The sequence below is a fragment of the Trichomycterus rosablanca genome, chromosome 2 (genome assembly GCF_030014385.1).
Source record: "Trichomycterus rosablanca isolate fTriRos1 chromosome 2, fTriRos1.hap1, whole genome shotgun sequence".
In the NCBI taxonomy this organism is placed as follows: Eukaryota; Metazoa; Chordata; class Actinopteri; order Siluriformes; family Trichomycteridae; genus Trichomycterus; species Trichomycterus rosablanca.
The window spans coordinates 12,320,025-12,343,601 of NC_085989.1; the positions used below are offsets into that span (position 1 = coordinate 12,320,025).

General features: G+C 35.6%; 1 protein-coding gene and 1 long non-coding RNA gene across 4 annotated transcripts in view; both read right to left on the bottom strand.

Moving 5' to 3' along the window:
- Positions 1 to 8,694: 8,694 nt before the first annotated feature.
- LOC134305290 (uncharacterized) lies at positions 8,695 to 9,376 on the bottom strand. The gene is made up of 2 exons (XR_010008530.1): positions 9,113 to 9,376; positions 8,695 to 8,883 (listed from the first exon to the last, which is right to left on the bottom strand). It is a non-coding gene; the product is annotated as an uncharacterized LOC134305290 (long non-coding RNA).
- An 11,609-nt stretch (positions 9,377 to 20,985) lies between these two features.
- Positions 20,986 to 23,577, bottom strand: part of atp1a3a (ATPase Na+/K+ transporting subunit alpha 3a) — an 84,943-nt gene continuing 82,351 nt past the window's right edge. For all 3 annotated transcript variants that reach the window (XM_063011358.1, XM_063011374.1, XM_063011366.1), the window contains one exon: positions 20,986 to 21,940. In XM_063011358.1, the coding sequence (XP_062867428.1) occupies positions 21,912 to 21,940 (29 nt within the window). In that variant the 3' untranslated portion in view covers positions 20,986 to 21,911. The remainder of the gene's footprint in view (positions 21,941 to 23,577) is intronic.

The window sequence follows — 23,577 nt, forward strand, 5'->3', positions numbered from 1 at the left end:
ACAGTGTTTTTCCAGTGTTTTCTTGTAAAATTCAGTATTAAAATGTCCCCAAAGAAGGTGCAAAGAAAGCGCAGTGCTGAGAAAATAAAAAAATATTTTAATATTTGTTGCTGTATAATTACTCCTGCCAGTAGCTGTCACTGTGTATCAGACAGCGGGGACAGTGAGTGAGAGAAAAGAAGGAACTAAAGTATAAAGTATTCTTTCTTTCATGCAATTACACCTACAAAAAAGGTGTAATTGAGAGTTATTGTTGTTTCTGGCAGATACATTTTATATAAAAAGAAGGAAATGTACTGAAATGTGATGTGTGTGTTTTTTATGTACAGTACAGTACTACAGTGTATTGTTGTTTATTATTGTTTATTACAGGAATGTCTATTCTATTATTTAAGGGCAAATATACTTGTTTTATAACAAAAAAGACCATTTAAGACATTAGAAAGGTTAGGTAAGTGGGTGGTTTGGGAGGTCTGGCACGGATGAATTCAATTTACATTATTTCTTATGGGAAAAATTAGTTTAACTAACAAATATTTTGACTTAAGAAGAGCCCTATGGAACCAATTAAATTCGTAAGTCAAGGGTCTACTGTATATACATAAATATATATAATATAATTTATATACAGTGCCTATAGAAAGTCTTCATACCCTATCGAAATCCTTGCCTTTTGTCACATTATACCCTGAAAATGGAAAGAAATTATGTTTAACTTTTTCCAGCTGTATTTACACATTATAACCCTCTTCATCAAAGTGAAAATTACACTTTTAAAAAATCTGATAAATTATTATAATTTTATTAGTAAAATACCTGGTTTGGATAAGTAACCAGCCCCTTAGAGTGAACATTATAAACTTGCTCAGGTACAACCAATCACCTTCCAGATCGCACACCAGGCTAACTGGCCCACACCCGACATCAATTGTACTGGTTTTGCTTACTTCAGAATAAAACCAGCTGTTCCTTGATGAGTCCACTACTAGTAGTGCATGGTAACACCATGGTTGGAAAGGTGCTTTCAAAAGAGCTCCGTGAGCTTTGAAGGACCTACAATGTTGTATGGCTGAGGTTGGTCGGCCTGTGCATGTGACAACAATCTCGCACGCTTTACACAAAGCTGGCCTGTATGGCAGGGTGGCAAGAAAGAAGCCACTCCTAAAAAAGTGCCATGCTAAGTCTCGTTTGCGCTTTGCCAAAAAAGACTTGGAAGATTCTAATGACATGTGGCAAAAGGTTTTATGGTCAGATGAGACCAAGATTGAACTTTTTGGACTGAACTCCAAGTGGTATGTTTGGCGAAAACCAAACACAGCACACCACCAACAATACACCATACCTACTGTGAAGCACGGTGGTGGCAACATTATGTTATGGGGGGGTTTCTCTTCAGCAGGAACTGGGCAATTGGTCAGGATTGAATGGAAAATGGATTCCTCCAAGTACATCCAAATTCTTGAGGAACACATGCGACCCTCTGCTAGACAGCTGAAGACGGGTAGGAGATTCATCTTCCAGCACGACAATGACCCTAAACACACTGCCAAAAAAACAAAGTAGTGGCTTAAGGATAGGAAGGTAAATGTCCTTTAGTGGATAAGTCAGAGCCCTGACCTAAATCCGATAGAAAATCTGTGTATGGACTTGAACAGAGCAGTGCATTACCGGTCACCAGAAAATTAGCTCTGGAGCTCCATGCAAGATCTCACCTGGTGGGGTAAGAATGATTCTGAGAAAGGTGAGGTCAGCCCAGAATTACACGGGAGGAGCTTATCAATGATCTCAAGGGAGCTGGGAGCACAGTCACCAAGAAAACCATTAGTAACACACTTCGCCGTAATGGATTGAGATCCTGCAGTGCCCGCAAAGTCCCTCTGCTCAAGAAGGCTCATGTACAGGCCCGTCTGAAGTTTGCCAATGAACACCTGAATGATTCAGAGAAAGCTTGGGAGAATGTGATATGGTCAGATGAGACCAAAATTGAGCTCTTTGGCATCAACTCCACTCGCCGTGTTTGGAGGCAGAGAAATGCCCAGTGGGGATGGTGTTCTTGGGGTCATATCCAGCATTTCTCTGCTCCTACCTCCCTTGAGATCATTGACAAGCTCCTCCCGTGTAATTCTGGGCTGACCTCACCTTTCTCAGAATCATTCTTACCCCACCAGGTGAGATCTTGCATGAAGCTCCAGAGCAAGGGTGATTGATTGTGATCTTGTATTTCTTCCATTTTCGAATTATCGCACCAACAGTGATCTCTTTCTCACCAAGCGTCTTGCTGATGGTCTTGTAGCCCATTCCAGCCTTGTGCAGGTCTACAATCTTGTCCCTGACGTCCTTTGATAGCTCTTTGGTCTTGCCCTTGGTGGTCGAGAGATTTGAACGGAAGAAACTGATTCTGTGACAGGTGTCTTTTATACAGGGACAGGACTAATTTGTGTGCCTTTTGTGCACATAACCGGTCTGTGGGGGTCAGAATTCTTGCTGGTTGGTAGGGGATCAAATACTTATTTCCCTTAATTCTGGATTTTTTGTTGATATTCTGTCTCTCTCTGTTAAAATAAACCTTACATAAAAATTATAGACTGTTCAAGTCTTTGTAAGGGGGTAAACTTACAAAATCAGCAGGGGATCAAATACTTATTTCCCCCACTGTATATCATAATTCTTCGTAACCTGAGGTGTCCATTACCATTCATTTATCTACTGCTGACCAATCCATACAAGTTTTACTTAATACCCATAACAGATTCCTTAGTTCTCTGGGTCTCTCTCTGTCTCCCTGTGTGCACTGAGACCATGTGTGGGTAGATTTAGAACCAAGATCAATAAGAAATGTAGAAATCAATGCACTTAGCACTAGGAAATCAATGGGCTCTAATCGGGATGCCAATGGCACAAGTCAAAACAATTAAGAGAGAAGAAAAATGTTTAACAGCCTCCGCTCTCATGCTTACACAGTGAGGAAGAGAGGGACCACGAGGCCGTGAGACAGAAAGGACAAGGGAGAGAAAGCAAGACGTAGCAAAGATGAGATTACAGTTCAAAATCCAGAAGCAAAAAAAGAGGAAAGGGAAAGAGGAGAAAAGCTGACAAGCTGAATAAAGAAATGAGATTGATAAGAGGAAAAAGATGAAAAAATCTGATAAAGATAAAGAGAAGATAAAATAAAAAAAAGAACAGTGATGGGTAATTATTTATAAGAAAGGCAAGAGGTCAAAAAGGAAGAATAAAGATGAATGTTTGAATGGAGGGAGAGCTTAAGGATCACAAGTTGTGTGCCTCCATAATGTACAGCAGCCAGTAAAGTACATTTTACATTTTCAGCATTTAGCAGATGCCTTTATCCAAAGCGACTTACATTACTGTTACAGTATACAGTCTGAGCAATAGAGGATTAAGGGCCTTGCTCAAGAGCCCAACAGCAGCAACCTAGCAGTGGTGGTGCTAGAACCATCAATCTTTGGATTACTAGTTCAATGCCTTAACCACTAGGCTACAGCTTGCCCTAAACAACACTCTTAAAAAACATTACATTTTCAGCATTTAGCAGATGCCTTTATCCAAAGCAACTTACATTACAGTTACAGTATACAGTCTACAGTCTACAGTCTAAGCAATTTAGGGTTAAGGGCCTTTCTCAAGGGCCCAACAGCAGTAACCTGGCAGTGGTGGGGCTTGAACCAGCAACCTTATGATTACTAGTCCAGTACCTTAACCACTAGGCTACAGCATGCCCAGTTCATCATCATCATCATCATCCATCTCAGTGGTGACTAAACAAATAAAGAGGGTTACATAGTGTGTGGGGCGGCATGGTGGCTAAGTGGGTAGCACTGTCACCTCACAGCAAAAAGGTCTCGGGTTGTGTGGAGTTTGCATGTTCTCCCCGTGTCCATGTGGGTTTCCTCCGGATGCTCTGCTTTCTTCCCACAGTCCAAAGACATGGTTAGGTGAATTGGAGATACTAAATTGTCCAAGACTGTGTTTGATATAACCTTGTGAACTGATGAACATGACCTTAAAATCCTATTAAAGAAACAAACAATATATAGTGTGTGTGTGTGTGTGTGTGTGCTGTTGGGCCCTTGAGCAAGGCCCTTAACCCTCAATTGCTCAGACTGTATACTGTAACAGTAATGTAAGTCACTTTGGATAAAGGCGTCTGTTAAATGCCGAAAATGTAAATGTAAATGTGTGTGTAGCAGTTGGCTAACAGGTTCGATCAAATACAAAGGCACTCAACCATCGGTGAATCTGACTGTTAACTGTGACTGTTAAATCCAGTCCTGATATGAATACATTGTGACAAAATAACATCACACCAATCCAAACTGGGACCATTTGAGCAATAAGCTAAAATGAATATTGTGTCCTTCTACTGCAAAAAGATAAAAAATGTAAGCAGTATAGGTTAGAGTCATGTGTGCAGGGTCGAACTGGGGTCAATCAATACCTGAACCCTGTCCCACCTGACCTCTACCTTTGTCTCGTCTCCCCATGGCAAGCAGGAGAAAATCAATGGCGGAAAGTCTATAACTTCAGACTAGTGTGGATTAGTGAAGTGGAAACTAATCAGCGACTTACTGAATGTGACAAAATGGCCATTAACCTATTGATATGACACTTGGCACAGCCATCACATCTGCCCACATCTTTTCTGGCTTGCCTACCGTCACAGGTTCTGTACTGAATACACATACAAGCTGTGCACAGGTAATTACACAGCTAATACACTTCTGAAGGTTTTATTATTTGTACTGCTTTAACCCAGGATCATTTATAATATTAACAAAAATTACTTATAGCGCAAACACAGAATCTAAGAATAAAAATAGCTCTCAAGTGCTTTGCTCTCAAGTGGAATAGGTGATTTTCTGTCTACTCTATTAATCAAAGCAACACTAGCAGGTCATTGGCACTGTGAGCTTATATACTGTATATGAAAGAAGGTATTTAGCATGCTTCTTTGAGAACATTATTAAGGCCAAAGACATTTTAACTGGGGTGAGAAAAGAGGTGGGGGCTGGCTTTTTGTTTTACAGAGAAAGCACTTGCCGTTACATTTACTTTCTCAGATTCAATGTAATAGGGAAGACTTAATTGATGGAAAATGACAACAAAACTGGAAGAAATTTGATAAAATGTAAAATAAAGATTAATATTTTTAAATAGTTGTTCTTGAATATGTAACGTTGGAATTATTTACCAAAGTATTAATTACACCAGAGATATTGTTATTTTAACATGTGATTATACAAATATTTACACATCATTACACACATCATTGGTGTAGGGTACATTAAAATGATTAAAAATAGAATAAATTAAATTACTAATCAAAAGGTAAAAAAAAAACAATAAAGCATATATTAAAGTATACAAATATCAGGATGCAATTCATGTGACATGAGAGGGCAAGCAGGGGAGTGTAACAGAGTGATAACCTATGAAGAGAAAGTGAAAAAAGGGAAAAAAAGGGGTTATAAAGGATATTGTATTATGTCTACAAAGCCAGTAGTGAGGGGCTCAGATATTTGGGATTAGAAAACGTGGTAGAGTGGGAAGGGATTAAGTTAGGGAAAGGAAAAGAAAAAGAGAAAGAGAAAAAGAATAGGAAATGAATGTTTGGAGGAGGGATGAGACTTACATACTGTAGATCCCTTATGTACTAAATTGTATTAATAAGACACAATGGTTAATGCTTAATGCTTAACTGTAGTAATATAACTTAATCTTTTAAACATTTAGTGTTAGGGCAGAATTTGAGACTAAAGTAAATGATGATTTAGTTGATTGAGCTATAATGCATGAACGCACTATGTATATTGTGCTTCATAATGCTTTACATTTAATTGGAGACAGGTCTGGACTACAATTCAGGCCATGTTTCTTAAAGCATGAAACAAGCAGAGATGTCACTGAAAAAAGGAAGTACCCCTCAGCATTAATGGAGTCTTCACAGACAGATTTTTGAGCTACATGTTGGTAACAATTAGGATGGTCCATACTTGAGTTTTAAATTGCATTTATAAATTTAAGAATTAATTGTGTTTACTGATACGGGTTTTCTGATGTGTTCCTGAGCCCATGTAGCTAAATTCACTCAGAAACATTTCAGGTTTAATACAGTGCAGTCGGATAAATCAAAAGTCAAAGGCATTTTGTATTAGATTCTGGGCTTGCCCTTTACACAGAGATTTGTCAGGATTATCTAAAAGTTATGAATTGTAGATAGTAAATGTTAAAATGTCTTTTAACTGTATGTTGAGAAATATTGATCTTAAAACTGTTGGACTATTCATTTAAACAGTATTTCACAAAATGTGAACCTAGTTACATCCGTACTCATAAATGACAAAGCCTTACATTTTTTCTTCTTTTACATTTCCTATCATACACTGTAAGCCCGGATAAGTTCAATCCACTTAAAAAATTTGAGGAAACCGGTTGCCTTAAAAAAGTTAAGTAATGTATAATGAAAACTTGAGTTAGCATAACTCAAAACATTAAGTTATTACACCTAAAAGGCAAGTTGATTAAACTTTCTTTTTTTGTTATACCAACTGCTTTTCCCAATAATTCTACTTATTATCTTGAGCTCAATGGAAAAAAATATTGTTTTTTTCTTAGTTTTCATGTTAATTACATTTTAAATATGAATTACAAATGTTTATAGAAAAACAGACAAAATTATAAAATTATTTTTCTTTATTTCACTTCAGAAGTATTTACTTAAAATACAACATGTCAAGAAAACATCTTAAAAACTGTACAAACTGTATATAAAGTTCTGATGAAACACAAACAGCTCTTCACAGTAACCATGAACGTTTGGCTGGCAGCTCTCTAAAACAAAACAAAGAAACAAGAAACAGAAGTATTAATATCAACATTAATAACATTCATTTAAGGATTCAAATAAAGCAGGCCAGCACACTCTTTGCTTCATATGAAGGCTAGCATGCTAGCATGTAGCCTAAATACTGCAAATAAAGCAGCACTGTTTTTTATTTATTTGTTATTTATTTAGTATCAACATTAAGATAATTTTTTTTAAACAAAATTGTTAAGTAAAGTACAACACTTAACAAAATTAGACGGAAGATGAAAAAGCCCCATCAGACTGGTGTACATGCTACTCAAAAATAGCATAATGAGGAAGAAAATGTTTGTCCACTTTGTTTAACAAAGGTTCCACTTCACAAAAGACATTTGAGAAAGACAAGTTTACTTTTGCAAAAAGCCTTAAATGAAAAGTAAAAGTAATTTGCAACAACAGGTTACAAAAGTTAAAACAAATGGCTACCCGAACACAAGAAAATCATTTTTGCCTGATTCACCAACAGCAAGCTGAAAAAAGGCAGACTTACACGTAAATGGTGGGCGTTTTTCTGTTTAATTACCTTAACTTTAAGTTAATCTGATAGAAAAGTATTTTTTTTTGTTTAGTAAACTTAAATCTTTTAGCACATTTAAATGTGTACTCAAATGAGTACAATGTACTCTGCATTTTATAGTAGAGCAAAAAAACAAATAATTTATGTATGTTGTACTAAAAATGTTTGATTAGATATAAAGTCCGGGCTTACAGTGCAAAAACATCTGTTTACCTGTGGAAAACAGGTGTTTCTGATCATTTCACAAACTTCCCAGTTTTCCAGATGGATGACACCAGCAGAACTATTCCAAATGAGCAGTAAGATGTCAGCTATAGCATCTCTCCGCTTCCCCCAACCCCCCACTTATCCAGTCTGACCACATGGCCACAAAGATCAGCCACAGACGAATGAGGTCAGTCGTCTGGTATGGAATTGACCTTTGATCCCCTGCCTTGATCGCTAGTCTGCTTTCTAGTGACCTTACTACCCAAGCAATATATGCTTTAATTCTGTAAGTATTCTAAAAGTGATATATCTGTAAATAATCTATCAATGTATTAGACATCTTTTCTTGATAAACAAAATATGACAAAAATGATTATGTGGAAATTATTGTAATTGGCTTAAACTGTATCATCCCACAAGACATGCAAAATTTTGTTAAGACTGGGGTCATGGTTAACGTCTCTGCGTTCACACACACACACACACACACACACACACGCACACACGCACGCACGCACGCACGCACGCACGCACACACACACACACACACACAATCAATACTACCAATATTTAGCATTATTGTCTCGTTCTTACATTTTAATAATGAGCCTTAAAATGAAACCAAACTTGAAAAAAGGAAAAAAGATTAAAAAAAAAAAAAAACCACACAAAATAGACGTTGATTAAAACATTTGGTATTGGTTATTGGTATTATTGAAAATGTTTATACATTTAGGAAATCTTCATCTAAAAAAAACAAACATACATCTATTGTTTAGGCTTTTTATACACTGTAAGCCCGGATGAGTTCAACCTACTTAAAAAATTTGGGGAAACCGCTTGCCTTAAAAAAGTTAAGTAATTTATAATGAAAACTTGAGTTAGCATAACTTAAATCATTAAGTTATTACATCTAAAAGGCAAGTTGATTAAACTTTATTTTTTTTGTTATACCAACTGGTTTCCCCAATAATTCTACTTATTATCTTGAGCTCAATGGACAAAAATAGTGATTTCTTCTTAGTTTTCATGTTAATTACGCTTTACATATCAATTAGAAATGTTTATAGAAAAACAGACAGAATAATAACATTCTTTTTCTTTATTTCACTTCAGAAGTATTTACTTAAAATACAACATGTCAATAAAACATCTTAAAAACTGTACAAGCTGTATATAAAGTTCTGATGAAACACAAACAGCTCTTCACAGTAACCATGAACCTGTACTCAGTTTCACACAGCAAGCTGATTTCTTAACGTTTGGCTGCAGCTCTCTAAAACAAAAAAAACAAGAAACAGAAGTATTAATATCAACATTAATACCATTCATTTAAGGAATAAAATAAAGCAAGCAAGCACACTCTTTGCTTCGTATGAAGGCTAGCATGCTAGCATGTAGCCTAAACACGGGGAAATAAAGCAGCGCTGTTTGATTATTTATTTAGTGTCAACATTAAGATCATTTATTTGAAACAAAATTGTTAAGTAAAGTACAACACTTACCAAAATTAGACGGAAGATGAAAAAGTCCCATCAGACTGGTGTACATGCTACTCAAAAATAGCATAATGAGAAAGAAAATGTTCGTCCATTTAGTTTAACAAAGGTTCCACTTCACAAAAGACAAGTTTACTTTTGCAAAAAGCCTTAAATGAAAAGTAAAAAGTAATTTGCAACAATAGGATATAAAAGTTAAAACAAATGGCTACCCGAACACAAGAAAATCATTTTTGCCTGATTCACCAACAGCAAGCTGAAAAAAGGCGGACTTACACGCAAATGGTGGGCGTTTTTCTGTTGAATTACCTTAACTTAACTTCTTTAAGTTAATCTGATAGAAAAGTCTTTTTTTGTTTGTTTAGTAAACTTAAATCTTTAAGCACATTTAAATGTGTACTCAAATGAGTACAATGTACTCTGCATATTATAGTAGGGAAAAAAAAACTTAAATATTTGATGTATGTTGTACTAAAAATGTTTGATTAGATATAAAGTCCGGGCTAACAGTGTATTAAGTTTGAACAAAGATGTGACTGTATGATCATTTGGTTTGAAACGGTCATTAACAGACCGTAATAAACCTGATACTTCTATAAATCTAACAAATACTCGATTTTTGAAATGTAAACCGTATAAAATTGCACATTTATTTGAATATAAATTATTCGATTAGTAAACGTTAATGCATTTACATATTTAAAGTTTTCATCTGATTTAAAAGCACAAATTATGTGTCATAATAATGAATTCCATGAGAGACATATAATGGCAATAGTCGTAAATGTATATGCGATTTTTATTCATAAATCGTTAATAAAAAATGTTTTATTATTGTTATTAATTGTATTATTCGCACATTTATTTGTTTATGTTTTATTATTGTAATTATGATTTTAATTTGCGCCTTTTTTGTTTATAAATTTGCATAATAAATTGGTGATCTGCATGTTTTCTATTTAAATTTACAAATAATGAAAGCATAAATGAAACACTAGAAATGCATTGCAAAACGTTACATATTTATATAATTTATATAATTATTCATTGTTATTGCTAATTAATGTAAAAATTGTATGCTATATTCTAATTAGGCACGTGTAAAACACAGCATAAAACGATAATGTACATTACATTCATGTAATATGTTTGTTATGCTTCTTTTTTGGGTTATTCATATAATTTGCATGCATACCTAAGCATATTTTTCATCAAAATTTACGCATTTACATTTTACATTACTATAGCACGGGCTTTCAAAATAGAGCTTCATTTTTAATTTAAATATGTTTAATCAATCAAATATTCTCGGTCAGCAGCTTACTGAAATAGACTTTGTATATTTATTCTGAAGGAATATTAACCCTCATTTTAAGGTGGACTATAGAGCATGTTTACATAGTTTAAATTTTTATGTAGGTTTTAATATCTCAGCTCTGTACAAACATCTAGCCTATTATAATCGCAATATAAATAAACGTAATTTTGATTTATGGACAGTCGGAAAAATCATAATCATAAATATTATTTAAGAAGTTCTTAAAAATAAGAGTCAATTTTCAACATCGCAATGATTATACGTTGCAATGTTTTAAATACAATAAGGCGCGGAATCATTTCTTATAGTAAGCCTTTTTTTTCATTAATGATCTTTATATTTTAAAAATAAAAACGAATTGAAATACTGTACACCTATTTTACATTATACGTTGAGAACAGTTCAAAATCATGTAGTCTATATCACGCACTATTTCAACGTCCTAAATGTGACTCTGGAAAAAAAAATCTATGTTAAAATAATTAAAAGAAAAAAGAACTGTAATAAAATTAATAAAAGCGTAGAAACTTATACAGATCATGAAAAGTAGGACAGAATAGTCAAGTCAAGTCAACTTTATTTATATAGCGCTTTTTACAACATTGTCTCAAAGCAACTTTACAAAATCCAGGATCAACAGATTAAAAAAAAACCTAAAAAATAGCTGCTTTATACGCTTTTATAGACGCTATTAAAGCTGGTTATATTAAATGGTTGGCTGATTAACAAAACATAAAAACTAACAAAATTAAGGTGCTGTCAAATTGTATTGATAAATTACACCAGGTTATCTAGAATAATAAAAGACTGATTACAAGAAGCATTAAAATACAGAGACAAGCTATTCATGCTAAATATTCCTAACAATCTAATTTAGCTTTTAGTAGTGTAGTAATTATGTACAGTAATAAGATTAATAAAAACACAAATATTGACACTACAATCTTACTATCACTCTATTTTCTCCCACAATTCTTCCCATTTAATTGATTTCTCATAATTAACTCGGTGTGTTCATTGATTTCCGCTCGCCAGTTTAATTCTGAACACATGAGCTCGTCTGAGACTTTATTATTCTCCTGTTAAGAGTCTTTCACAATGCTGAATAAATATCGACTAGATTTCATAACACTCCGCATTACTAAATTATCCAATTCCAGTAACACGGTCAAATCGATTAGAATTGTAAGTTATACGTAACTCAATTGTGTCTTTGAGTTTATTTCATTAATTTATTTATTTAATTTTGACAGTATTTGAGTGGTAGTATTTTTATGTTTAAAGGCAATTTAACCTTTATTATGCGAAATACATGGTTTAAATTTATGTCCCATTGTCATGCGCTTAATTTTGAATCATAGTGTGATTGTAAATCACCTGTAAATATAAGGAACCACTCACCTTTCCTAATTTTATGTAGCGCAAATGTAAATATAAGAACTAACCTTAAATTTCTAAGATGGTTCTGGCATGTACAGTAAAACATGTAAGAACATTGTGAGTGAGTCAGTGATGGAGTGAATGAGTGAGTGTGTGAGTAAGTAAATGAATGAGTGTGTGAGTGTGTGAGTGAATGAGCGAGTGAGAGAGTGAGTGAGTGAGTGATTGAGACAGTGAAAAAGTGAGTGAGTGATTGAGTGAGTGAATGAGTGAGTGCGAGAGTTAAAAGGCGGATGTTGAGGCCCCTTGGCTGTAGAACCGAGCCTCCCATGAATGAAAGACTTTTGTGGGTTTCAATAGGTGGCACGTGCAGGAGGGCCTCGGAGAATAAAACACACCACCCCGTCTGGCCCTTTCACATAGAAACACACACACACACACACACACACACACACACACACAGAGAGAGAGAGAGAGAGAGAGAGAGAGAGAGAGAGAGAGAGAGATGATGATGATGATGATGACGATAATGATGATGATTATGATGGTCAAGTTATAGAAAACGGTAGGAAGGCAAGACAGTAATATGACATTGAAATTCTAGTCTATTTTAAAGACCAGGCTCGGAATCCACATGTAGCTTCACACTTAGGAAAACCGCTCATCTGTAATCCACGAGTGACTTTTAGACACTTTTTCTGCTCCTCTGGCTCCAATTCTTTCTGTCTCCTCTTGTGCTCAGCAGCTTGGCTGTTTCCATGGTGACCTGTTAGCCTCTGAGGAGCAAAAGTGTGTGTGTGTGGGGGGGGGGGGGGGGGGATTGATAAATTTAAAATTAATTAAATTCGATGTTTAAAATAATATACACGGTCACAAAAGCAGAGACCAAATAAAAATTCTAATTTATTTAAGAGTTAAAATAGATTTTTACCTAGCTAATATAGTTACGTGGTCACAACGTTGTCCCGACCACTACATGTAAAACACTGTCGACATTTGATTCGTCCCATGAATGTGGTCAGAAAATTATTAGACCTTTAGTAGCCTATGTTTCAGACAAGTGGATTGAAACCCAAATTACCAACAAAAACAAAACTGTAGTTTTTTTCTCAGGTAATTTAAAGCACACACACCAGTGACCAATCTAAATGTAACATATTTGATATATAATTTAATTTTAATATTAATATTCATTAATATTAATATTAATTTTTAAATAAGTGGGTTCTATATAGGCTATTGTTGGCGACAACATATTTACAACACAAAGTTCTGTGAAGGCTGTGAATCTATAACATTTACATGTTTGCTTACCTGCTTATCTGACTAATTATAATATAATCTATTATTTTGAAACAACTACACAACCTGGGGACAACTAGACGATGAGATGCGTTTTTATCCGAAGACCAGGCCATTAGAGACTAATTGAGGACATTTGCTGCTATCTACTGGAACTGAGCTGTACTGCAAAATCCAAAGTTACATGTATTTAGTTCTGTTTGCAGTAACAATTTCACAATTTGTTGTACTATCTTTTATTTATTTTAACTATTTTAACTATCAGTTTTCCCTGCTATTAACAGCAACACTAACTTCTAGCTTAAACGTCTCATACAATAATTAATGTTTATTAGCCTAATGGAAAAAAAGGTTAAAAAAATGTTGAATTCAAAGTAAAAATATAATATATAAATATGCCATTGTGATGCAGTGACAAAACCAGTGGCACCTCTACAAATATTGAAAATAAAAGTCATTTGAGTCATGGTTAGGTTGGTTCAGTTTATATGCAAAGCAGACAATTTTAATATATGTTTTGCCACTTGACATTTTTGATGATAAAACTGAATTATTATCCTCTTTAAAATATGCTGGAAAAAAGTATATACAAAGAATCGTCATGCCCTCTACTCCCTCAAAGACATATTCTAAAAGTAATATTTTAAAAGTGAGCAGTTCTAATTTTATTTTATCTACTCATCATTTGACAGTCAACATTTAAACAAATCTAAGCAAATGAATCATTTATACAGTCCTATTCAATTTGTGTTGGAATGTGAAGGGTTACCTTAAAATGGTCTTTGTCTCTAAATCTAAATTTTGCTGCCTATGCTGTTGCTGGTAAGAATTTTGGTCATTGGTGATTCAGCTATAAATTTACAGAGGGCCAAGCAGTAATAATTTCAGTGCAACCAATTTTAAATTTGAGTAAAATTGACCAACTTACACACTTGTCACAATGCAAGGTTTGGACATTTATAAATTAAACATAAAATTAAAACTGTAAATCAAAAACTGGATTCCAAGTGCCCTAAGTAAGTCCAAAGGGAAACAGAAATTGTCCAGGTGAATAAATATGATCTAAGACAAAAGACCAAGTGCATTATTATGTCAGGGAGCATAGAATTTATATTGCTATTCCAGATAAAATAGTTAAATCCAATTGTTTCAAAACATACAAGGTGCTTCTAGTGATATCACTGATGTTTTACTCTGTAGCTCTGGTCTATTAAATACTATAAATAACTTGCTTTTATATGAGTTCTCTTAAAATATAAAGAATAGAAACATTCATTAGAATAACACTTACATTTTTTATTTATTTAAAGCAGGTTTATTTAAATACACAAAATGGCTTAACAGCAAATAATAATGACCACTTTGGACTATCATTTATTTACTGTCTATTACTGACAATCCAATACAGGGTTACAATCAATTTCAAAGCACTGGATACAAGTAGGAATATTTTTTCTCATTAAAAAAAGAATTATTGTAAACAATTGTACATAAACATGTGTATGGGAACACTTAAAGTCATCTAGACAGAACCCACATTTCTGTCTGATGCTGTTCTCTAATTGCAGCCTGTTACCATAGTAACCCAAGAGTTAGGCTACATGCCTAAAACTACCTGCAGCCCTGAGGTACCACTGGTTTCATCACTGTGATTACACACTAATGCAGCCTCATGCCTTCTTCATATATTAAATGTGGTACAGTTTAGCCTGAAGTATTGCATATACTTTGACAGCACAAGTTAGAATGCAGGGTGGCCCAGTGGTGAGATTTAAGAGCTTTAGTAAGCCAGGTATAATCCTTGCCTTTGGTTACTGTCTATATGGAGTTTGTCAGCATTGGGTTCCTATGGATACTTTCATCTCCCCCCACCTCTAAAATAAATGAGTTGGCTAATTTTATACTGTGTAAAGGAGAGAGTAATTAATGTTCCGTGATGTAATGTTCCCAAGCTCTGAACCCACTATGTCCTTGATCGGAATAAAGCAGACGAATGAAATCAAGTCTGCACATACGAGCCACAGTGTGCACTATATGGACAAAAGACACACACCTAACCATGAACATCCCATCCACATGGCATTCACATGGAGTTTATGCCCCCTTTGTGGCTGTTCTTCCCCCAAACCAATCTCTCAATTAATCACTTCATATAAACCTTGCTCAGTGTATATGGGGACTCAAATCACAGTTTGTTTGTGAATTATATGAAGAAATGTAAAAACTCTCTATATTAGAATTTATATCTGTATTATATAGAAGATGGGGTTAAGTATTGCAATAAGATGAATAGAAATCTTTTTATTTTATTTATTTTTTTACTATTTTAGAATATGTGTGGTAAGCAGGTTTGTACCCATATGTACCCATATTTTTTTAAATTGTATTTATTAGGTGGTATTGTTTATTAATTAGTTTTGATGACATTTTTCATCTTTCTCATATATGTATGTTTCCAGTGTTTTGCAGTTAAACTAAAACTGTTAATGCTCCGAACAACATGCCACACCTATGTAATGACACTTGTTCTTTTAAGGGAACTTAATATCGCTTTATCTCTCAGGATCTTTTTGGGATCTAGATCATGTCAAATGACCCATGCAGTTATAATTTTATTAGGTATAAAAAGCAAAATAACACTAAGAAACATGAACAGTGTAATCCTGAAACTGGTGGAACACAAGATTTCACCATTCCTTTAACACCACACACACAGACACAAACCCCATATTCACAATTACTCATCAACCAAAGATTACTGGCTACTCAGATGACCCCTCCTCCATCATGTGACCTTGGCGACCTAGGCACCATGGCAACCCTGTGACCCAATCCGTTAGTTGCCTGGGAGACGACCTTGGAGCACGTCTGACCATAGACCCCCCTCCCCTTTCCCCCATGCTGTGAGAAGGCAACCGATCGATATTCTATCACACAGAACAGTGGAGTGAAAGGGGGGGTGAGAGGGAGCAAGAGAAATGGGGTGCAAAGAGATTACAGGCGGGGGAGGACAGCTGACAAAGGAGCGTGTTCTACTGTGTGTGTGTGTGTGTGTGTGTGTACACGCATCATAATAAGGGAACAAATATCAGCTGTGGAGAGGTGGCTTCAAGGCACGTTGGTAATTTTGTTTAGTTGGTGTGTTTATATGCCTGTGTGTGTCCATGCGTACAGATTATTGCAGCTCTGTTTATTAAAATGAAATGTCGTCACTCGTAGAATTGATTTTTCAAAATTTACCAGTACACCTACAATAGTTCCACAACATGAAAACAGAAACCCTATGTACGTTTATTTGTGGCATGATGCACATCATGAATCTGTGTTTTCTGTACTACTTTGGGAACCAAGACTTTAACATCTAGCCCAGGGGTGTCAAACTCATTTTCACAGAGGGCCACATCTGCATTATGGTGGCCCTCAAAGGGCCGATTGTAATATATCCTGCTGTGATTGCAGTCTGCCTTTTAAGTCTTGGACATTGTTTTTTTTTTTTTTGAGGCTAAATTTTGTGTTTGGTGTGAAAATGTCAAATTGATACTGTAAATTTATAATGTATATCTACATTTATATTGTACTCCTTTACCACAGACACGGCCTCATAAGACAAGAGACGTACCGTTTTTCTTCTTGAAGCACAAACTTGTATTCATTTTCCCATTTTTCATTAAATTACCTTTCCTACTGCTTCAATGTTATCTTCTTGTACATTTTGGGATTATTTGTAAATATTTGTTGGAACAGGGGTTTTCGACCTATTATTAATGAATGCTGCAGTTTCAAATAAACGCCAGTTACTGGAACATTTTGTGTGACTCGCTTTCCCTACTGGTCAGAGGCTTAATTAAACTGGCTATTACCACAGAGCAGTAGCCGAGTCAGACTAAAAGTTAGCTCACCTGATTTTTCTATCAGTCAAAGCAGAGTATCCTGAACTAACGAACTTAGGAATTGATGTACTTTTGCCTCTACTTGACTCTGTGAAGTAACGTTTTCTGCTCTCATCTACATCAAAAGCAAGTACCGCTTACAATTTATGACTAGTTAAATTTCTATAATGTGCTCAAAGAACAGTCGTCGCATTTAAAAGGATGGGGCTTCCAATATTGTATTTAGCAAAATTGCATTGTATGTATGATGCACAAAACAGTAATTATATTATTTTAGCTTGTCAAGAGCTTTCGCAATGTTTTATGCACAACAGTTGATGGGGCGGGGGGGGGGGGGGGGGGGGGGGGTAATTGCGGGGGTTTAGGGGCACAAGTTCAAGGTCAGGACACAAAAGGGGGCACATGTTTAAAAAGGTTAAAAACCCCTGATGTGGAAACACTGTTATCTAGTGGCACTTTGGATGTGGTCACTTTGCGGTCACAAAAATGCCATGCATTGTGAGAGATGTAGTTTATGTACGATTTTACAGTGTATCACAGAAAATCATATGTCTCACATGAAATGACGTGTCTTTGAGTTTAACAGATGTGATCTAGCCCACATTTATTATTATATTATTATTATTATTAGTTAAGGTTTGTCAGCTATTTTTTGAAAAAATACCGAGGTAGTGCTACTCTTTTGACAGCCATTCACATCTGCTACTATCCAGTAAACTTCTTAGTTTACTGAACAAACTCCCACATTAAATTAAACATACACAAACTCTGGCTGTATTTATTTGCAGACAATAATCAATCATTGTTAAGTTAATTTCATATGTATGTTTTTAAGCCATTTTCATATTGAGTTAAGCATTTTTAATGACTCTCTGTAATAGTTTTTTAGCTGAGCTTGCTTTGAGTTGGGCAGTAAAAGAGCTCAAGTATTCATAACACAATTTTACACTGTTTAATGTCCATCCAATCAACGGCTAAGGTTTTAAAATGGTAAACTATAATAGGAAAATCTGTCATTTAACTCCGAACAAAGCGGTCGTAAGAGACTCAAAATGGCAAAAACAGTATACAGCACTGTCCAGCCCAAAGTACAACCCCAAATCAGAAAACGTTTTTTACATTGAGGTACTGTATTTAGGATTTTTCTACCAGAACATTTACTTTGACTTTTGTTTCATTGCTGACAGTTTGAACCCAAGATATTTCATGTTTTGTCTGGTCAACGAGTTTTCATTTGTGTTATATACCTCCATTCCTGCATTTCAGGCCATTCCAAAAACAGTTGGGACAGGGGCAATTTAGGGCTAGTAATAAGGTTGAAAAAGATAAAAACAATTATATAATTATGTGATTTATATAATTTGATGTCAACAGGTGATTATAATTATAGTGATTTGGTACAAAAGCAGAGTCTTTGAGGAGCATTTGTGTATAATATCAAAATATAACACATTTCTATAACAAAATATATTTAAAAATCCATTTAAAAACAATTAAAAGTGACCATGTTATTTGATAACAGGCACCCTTTCTCTCTACAAGGAAGCTAATTTTCCTACAGTGCTTTGGAGAGTTGTCACATGTACAGTTTACTTATGGAACTGTGCTAAATTAATGAACTTTTGTTATTTATATTTCATTTTTAGGTGAATGGTTGTACATCTCCACAAGTTTTTTAAAAATATTAAAAAAATTGCATTATACAATACTGCTTGTCCATTGGGCTCATTTAATTAAGGTTTAACCTTTTGCACTTTGAACAGTAATTGCGCTGCTTTTTCCCCTGAACAGACTTTGCAAACCTTGCATACAAATTTAATGCTACACCCCACATTACAGAAGAAAACAGTGGCATGCATTAGGGCAGCACAGTAACCTCACAGCAAGAAGGTCCTGAGTTTGATTCCATGGTGGAGCAATCTGGGTCCTTTATGTGCAGCATGTACACAGAAAGTTTATAGGGTACTCAGCCATTTCTTAAAATGTTTTGGCACATTCCAAATTAGGAAATTACTTGAATACATTAAAAACGGGCAGATCCAGTATGCTACTAGAACAACTGACTGTCAGTATGTCTAGCTGGCTATGTTGTTTACTTTAATATGCAAACAATACCTATGCTGAAGAGATTTAGTTTCATTTGCCTTGTTTCTACTATTAATCAGACAAGTTGTTCTTACTCATATATTTTATTTTACAGTTTTTTACCTTTTGTATGATTATATGGAAATATTTCTGTCCAAGAGGACATAACTTGTACTGTTAGAATGATCTAAATGAATGGTCTAAAATGGTCTAGAAGTAAAATATAATTTGAAATGACATTGTCTTTTTGTATGTGAAAAATTTAGTGGTATATAACTTTGTAGCCCAAAAGTAATATTATATATATTTTATGCATTGTTTTTATATTACATACTTGACAGTAATAGGCCCACCTGCCTTTTTTATATTTGGTTGGCAAATGGGGCATAAAGGTGCAGATTGACTTGTCAGGTCCTCCAGGTTAAATAAGATTCACCTCTCCCTCATTGAGTGTTAATTCCTCCTTTGGCAACCTGCTTTTTTACTGAACCTGTGATACCCAGGCCGGTTTTCCCCTGGTGTAGGATGACAACATACCTTTATCTTATCATGGAAACCTGGCTGAGGTCACTTCACTTTCAGGCCTCATGACAGAACCACCCTAGGTAAACAAATTTCCCAACAGGTGGCGTGCCATTCCATTTTCTGAAGCAGATCCACCCTTAAATCCATGTAGCTCAGTGGCATTGGGAAGCCAGTCATGCATTGTGTTTTGGCCAAAGCAATTATCACCTACTGTTATTGACTTTTTTGAAACAGTATGGTTCTACTTTGGTTAGGCACTTGGGTTTGTTTTCAATTCTTGCAGGTGCGGGACTTCAACTCGCACTTCAGCAGTAAGGCCCCAATAGACTTGACAGGATCACCTGTGCAAGGCAGGAATATTCATTAAACAGGGGTCGACATTATCTATGGCCTTCCATATAGGGTGACAAGCTCAGGGGCATCTAAAGCACAAAGGGCACTTGCTGGCTAGCTTAGTCATAATTAAAAATTTGAACAATTTAAATAGTTTACAATCTGATATAGAACCATTATATTGGATGGGTTTGAGTTAAATAAGATTAGATAAGTGAAACTGAAACTTCTTTATAGTGAACCAAATAAATCAACATGTAGTTAAATGGGCCTTACAGGACTCAAATTCAATGCAATAAAGTTTTAGACCTCATTTAGATTTAAACTTCATTTATAGTTTTTGTCTGTAAGGTGTTTGAGATCATATTTACTTTTGCATACGTTTCTTTAGATTGGGTGTGCTCTTCTTGGTTCTGCAAAAGGCTTTCATAGAATAGTTAAAAATGCATGTACCAGCCACAGGTTTTTATTTTCATGTAGTACTGTTTAGATATGTTCAAACAGTTACAGTAAAGACACTTAAACCCATAACAATAAATTATAATTAAATGGATAATTATACCATAAATGTATTATATTGTGGGTGGCACGGTGGATATCACTGTCACCTCACAGCAAGAAGGTCCTGGGTTCAAACCCCAAATGGGGTGGTCTGGGTCCTTTCTGTGCGGAGTTTGCATGTTCTCCTCGTGGGTTTCCTCCCACAGTCCAAAAACATGCAGTCAGGTTAATTGGAGACACTGAATTGCCCTATAGGTGAATGGGTGTGTGTGTGTCTGCCCTGAGATGGACTGGTGCCCTGTCCAGGGTGTTACTGTGTACCTTGCGCCCATTGAAAAGCTGGGATAGGCTCCAGCACCCCCCAGCGCAACCCTGATTGGATAAGCGGTAAAGAGAGTGAGTGAGTGTATTATATTGTGCCATCCCTAATTTATGCAATGTGCTTTCATTAAATAAAGACCAGTGTACAATATTTACTACATACACTACTATAATATTATAAATATAATTATTTCATGGCTCACAAAAATAAACTGACACAAAAAGAGAGATCTTTCTTTTTTATTTAGTTGGTGCTGCGTGCACATAAGATCTCCTTCTTACATTGTTTTCTTTTAGTCTATTTTCCCACATATTTGAAGAATAAACCAGAGAGAAATCTTTTTCCTAGAACACAGAAAGACATTTTTTTCTTCTTTTTATGACAGGGTACAGGAAACAGCAAAAAAGGGCAGGTTTTTAAGGAAGACAGACCTTTCACAGCATTCACAGACAGACAAAGACTAAAAAGAGTAGAAGGGAGGAGAGACCATTGCGGGAAATAGAAAGATGGCAGTGTGCTTTGTCATATATAAAGAAAAGATAACAAGGAACTTTAATCCACTCATTATTCAAACAACAACAACAACAAGGTGGCAACAAATGAGACAAAGAGACAGAGATATGGCAGATATCAGTAAATAGCAAAGGACTAAAATAATAATGTTGGTTAATAGTTGAAAAATTAAAGATGTAGATTGTTTATTATTATTTTCAGCTTTAAAAGAGGAAAAAAAGAAAGATTCTGAACGGTAGAAGTGGTAGTGTGTACACATGACCTCCTAATTTGGTCACAGATTAATCGAGTTAGCAGTGCCGCTAGCGTTTAAAACAATGCTGGCAGTGTAGCAAACAATATTAATTTAGAAAACAAAAGTAAAGTTGACAGACTGAGTTTGGGTGTTTGGGTCACAGAAGAAATGGTGGATTGAGAGAAAGAATGGAGGATAGCATTTTTTACTTTTTAATTCCATTACTGAGTCTCTTGTTAGCATTTTCTAGAATGTTTTTAGAGAGGAAGCTAAAAGGCAGTGTAAATATTGACTGGTTTTGTTTTCTTTTAGTTAAATCTAGTATACATATTACAGTAAAAGAGAGAAAGACAAGAGAGTGCAGGCAAACAGGGACATAAGAAGAAATAACAAATGATGATTTAATAGTAGGTCTCCTTTTCAACCCAACCTGAAACAGAAAAAGAGAGATAAATGGTTTATTTGTAATTTGTTTGTGCAAATAAATGTTTGTGTGTGTATTTACACAAATTTATTCTTAATGGGGACCAAATGTCTCTGTAATCATAAGTGACGTACACTTTCAAAGCATTGATGCAAGTGACAGAGCATGCGGAAATACAGTCAAGCCGGAAAGTCTGCACACCCCTTTCACCTTCTCCACATTACAGACTCATTCAGAGTTCATTTTTTTTGTCACAAGATTCTACACAAAATAGCCCACAGTGACAAAGCAGGTGTAAGCAGGTTTTTATAAACAGACTCTGGTCTGATGAAACCAAAACTAAACTTTTTTGCCTAAATACCAAGCGTCACATCTGGAGGAACCAGGCACTGCTCATCACCTGGCTAATGCCATCCCTACAGTGAAGCATGGCGGTGGCAGCATCATAATGTGGGGATGTTTTTCAGCAGCGGGACCGGGGCGACTAGTCCTGATAGAAGGAAAGATGAATGCAGCTAAGTACACCAAGATCCTTGAAGAAAACCTTTTCCAGAGTGCTCTGGACCTCAGACTGGGGCAAAGGTTTACCTTCCACCATGACAACGACCCGAAGCACACAGCCAAGAGAACAAAGGAGTGGCTTCAGAGAAAGTCTGTGAATGTCCCTGAGTGGCCCAGCCAGAGCCCAAACCTGAATCCAATCAAACATCTGTGAAAGGAGCTGAAAATGGCTGTGTACTGACGCTCCCCATCCAACCTGACGGAGATTGCAAGGATATGCCAGGAGAAATGGGCAAAACAAACAAGTGTGCCAAGCTCATAGTGTCTTTCCCAAGACGCCTTGAAGCTGTAATTGCTGCCAAAGGTGCATCAACCAGGTATTAGGCTAAGGGTGTGTACAGATATGTAACCCCCAAATAAAGGATTTTTGTCAGTAAAATAAAATTGCATATTTTCTAAACCCTGTTTTCACTTCAGAATTATTGGCGATTGTGTGTAGATGTTTGAGGCAAAAAAAGAACTCAATCTATTATAGAATGAGTCTGTAACATAATAAAACGTGGAGAAGGTGAAAGGGGTGCGCAGACTTTCCAGCTTGACTGTATTTACATGTGTAATCCTTATCAAAACAATAGTTTTGTGTTTATACAGCAGTCCAATATGCTAGGCCACCACTGCAAATTTAAGGCGGAGCCAAAGTTACAAATATGTGCTTTAAAGGCACAACTGACTGTGCCTATAGGAGACAAGGCCAAATGGGGAATTATGTTCTTGCTGCTACAAAACGACTCCTGGTGAAATACTGAGGGCAATAATAACTTGATGCTACATACTTTAAATTTTATCCAAAACGACTTACAATAGTGATTAAATACATTTCAAGCAACTCAGGGTTGAGTTGGCAGTGGTGGGACTTAAACAGTCAACCTTCTGATTTCTACTCCAGCACCTTATACACTAACTAATCTACCATAACTGGTAGGGCACTCTGTGCAATATACACTAGCTGCTGTAAAGACTCAGTTTGCAGCTTCACACTTCTTTAGGGTGCGTGATAGTTTGTGTGTTTGTGTGTGTGTGTGTGTGTGTGTGTGTGTGTGTGTGTGTGTATTGGTGGGGCTTTTTAAAGAAGGCAAAATTGA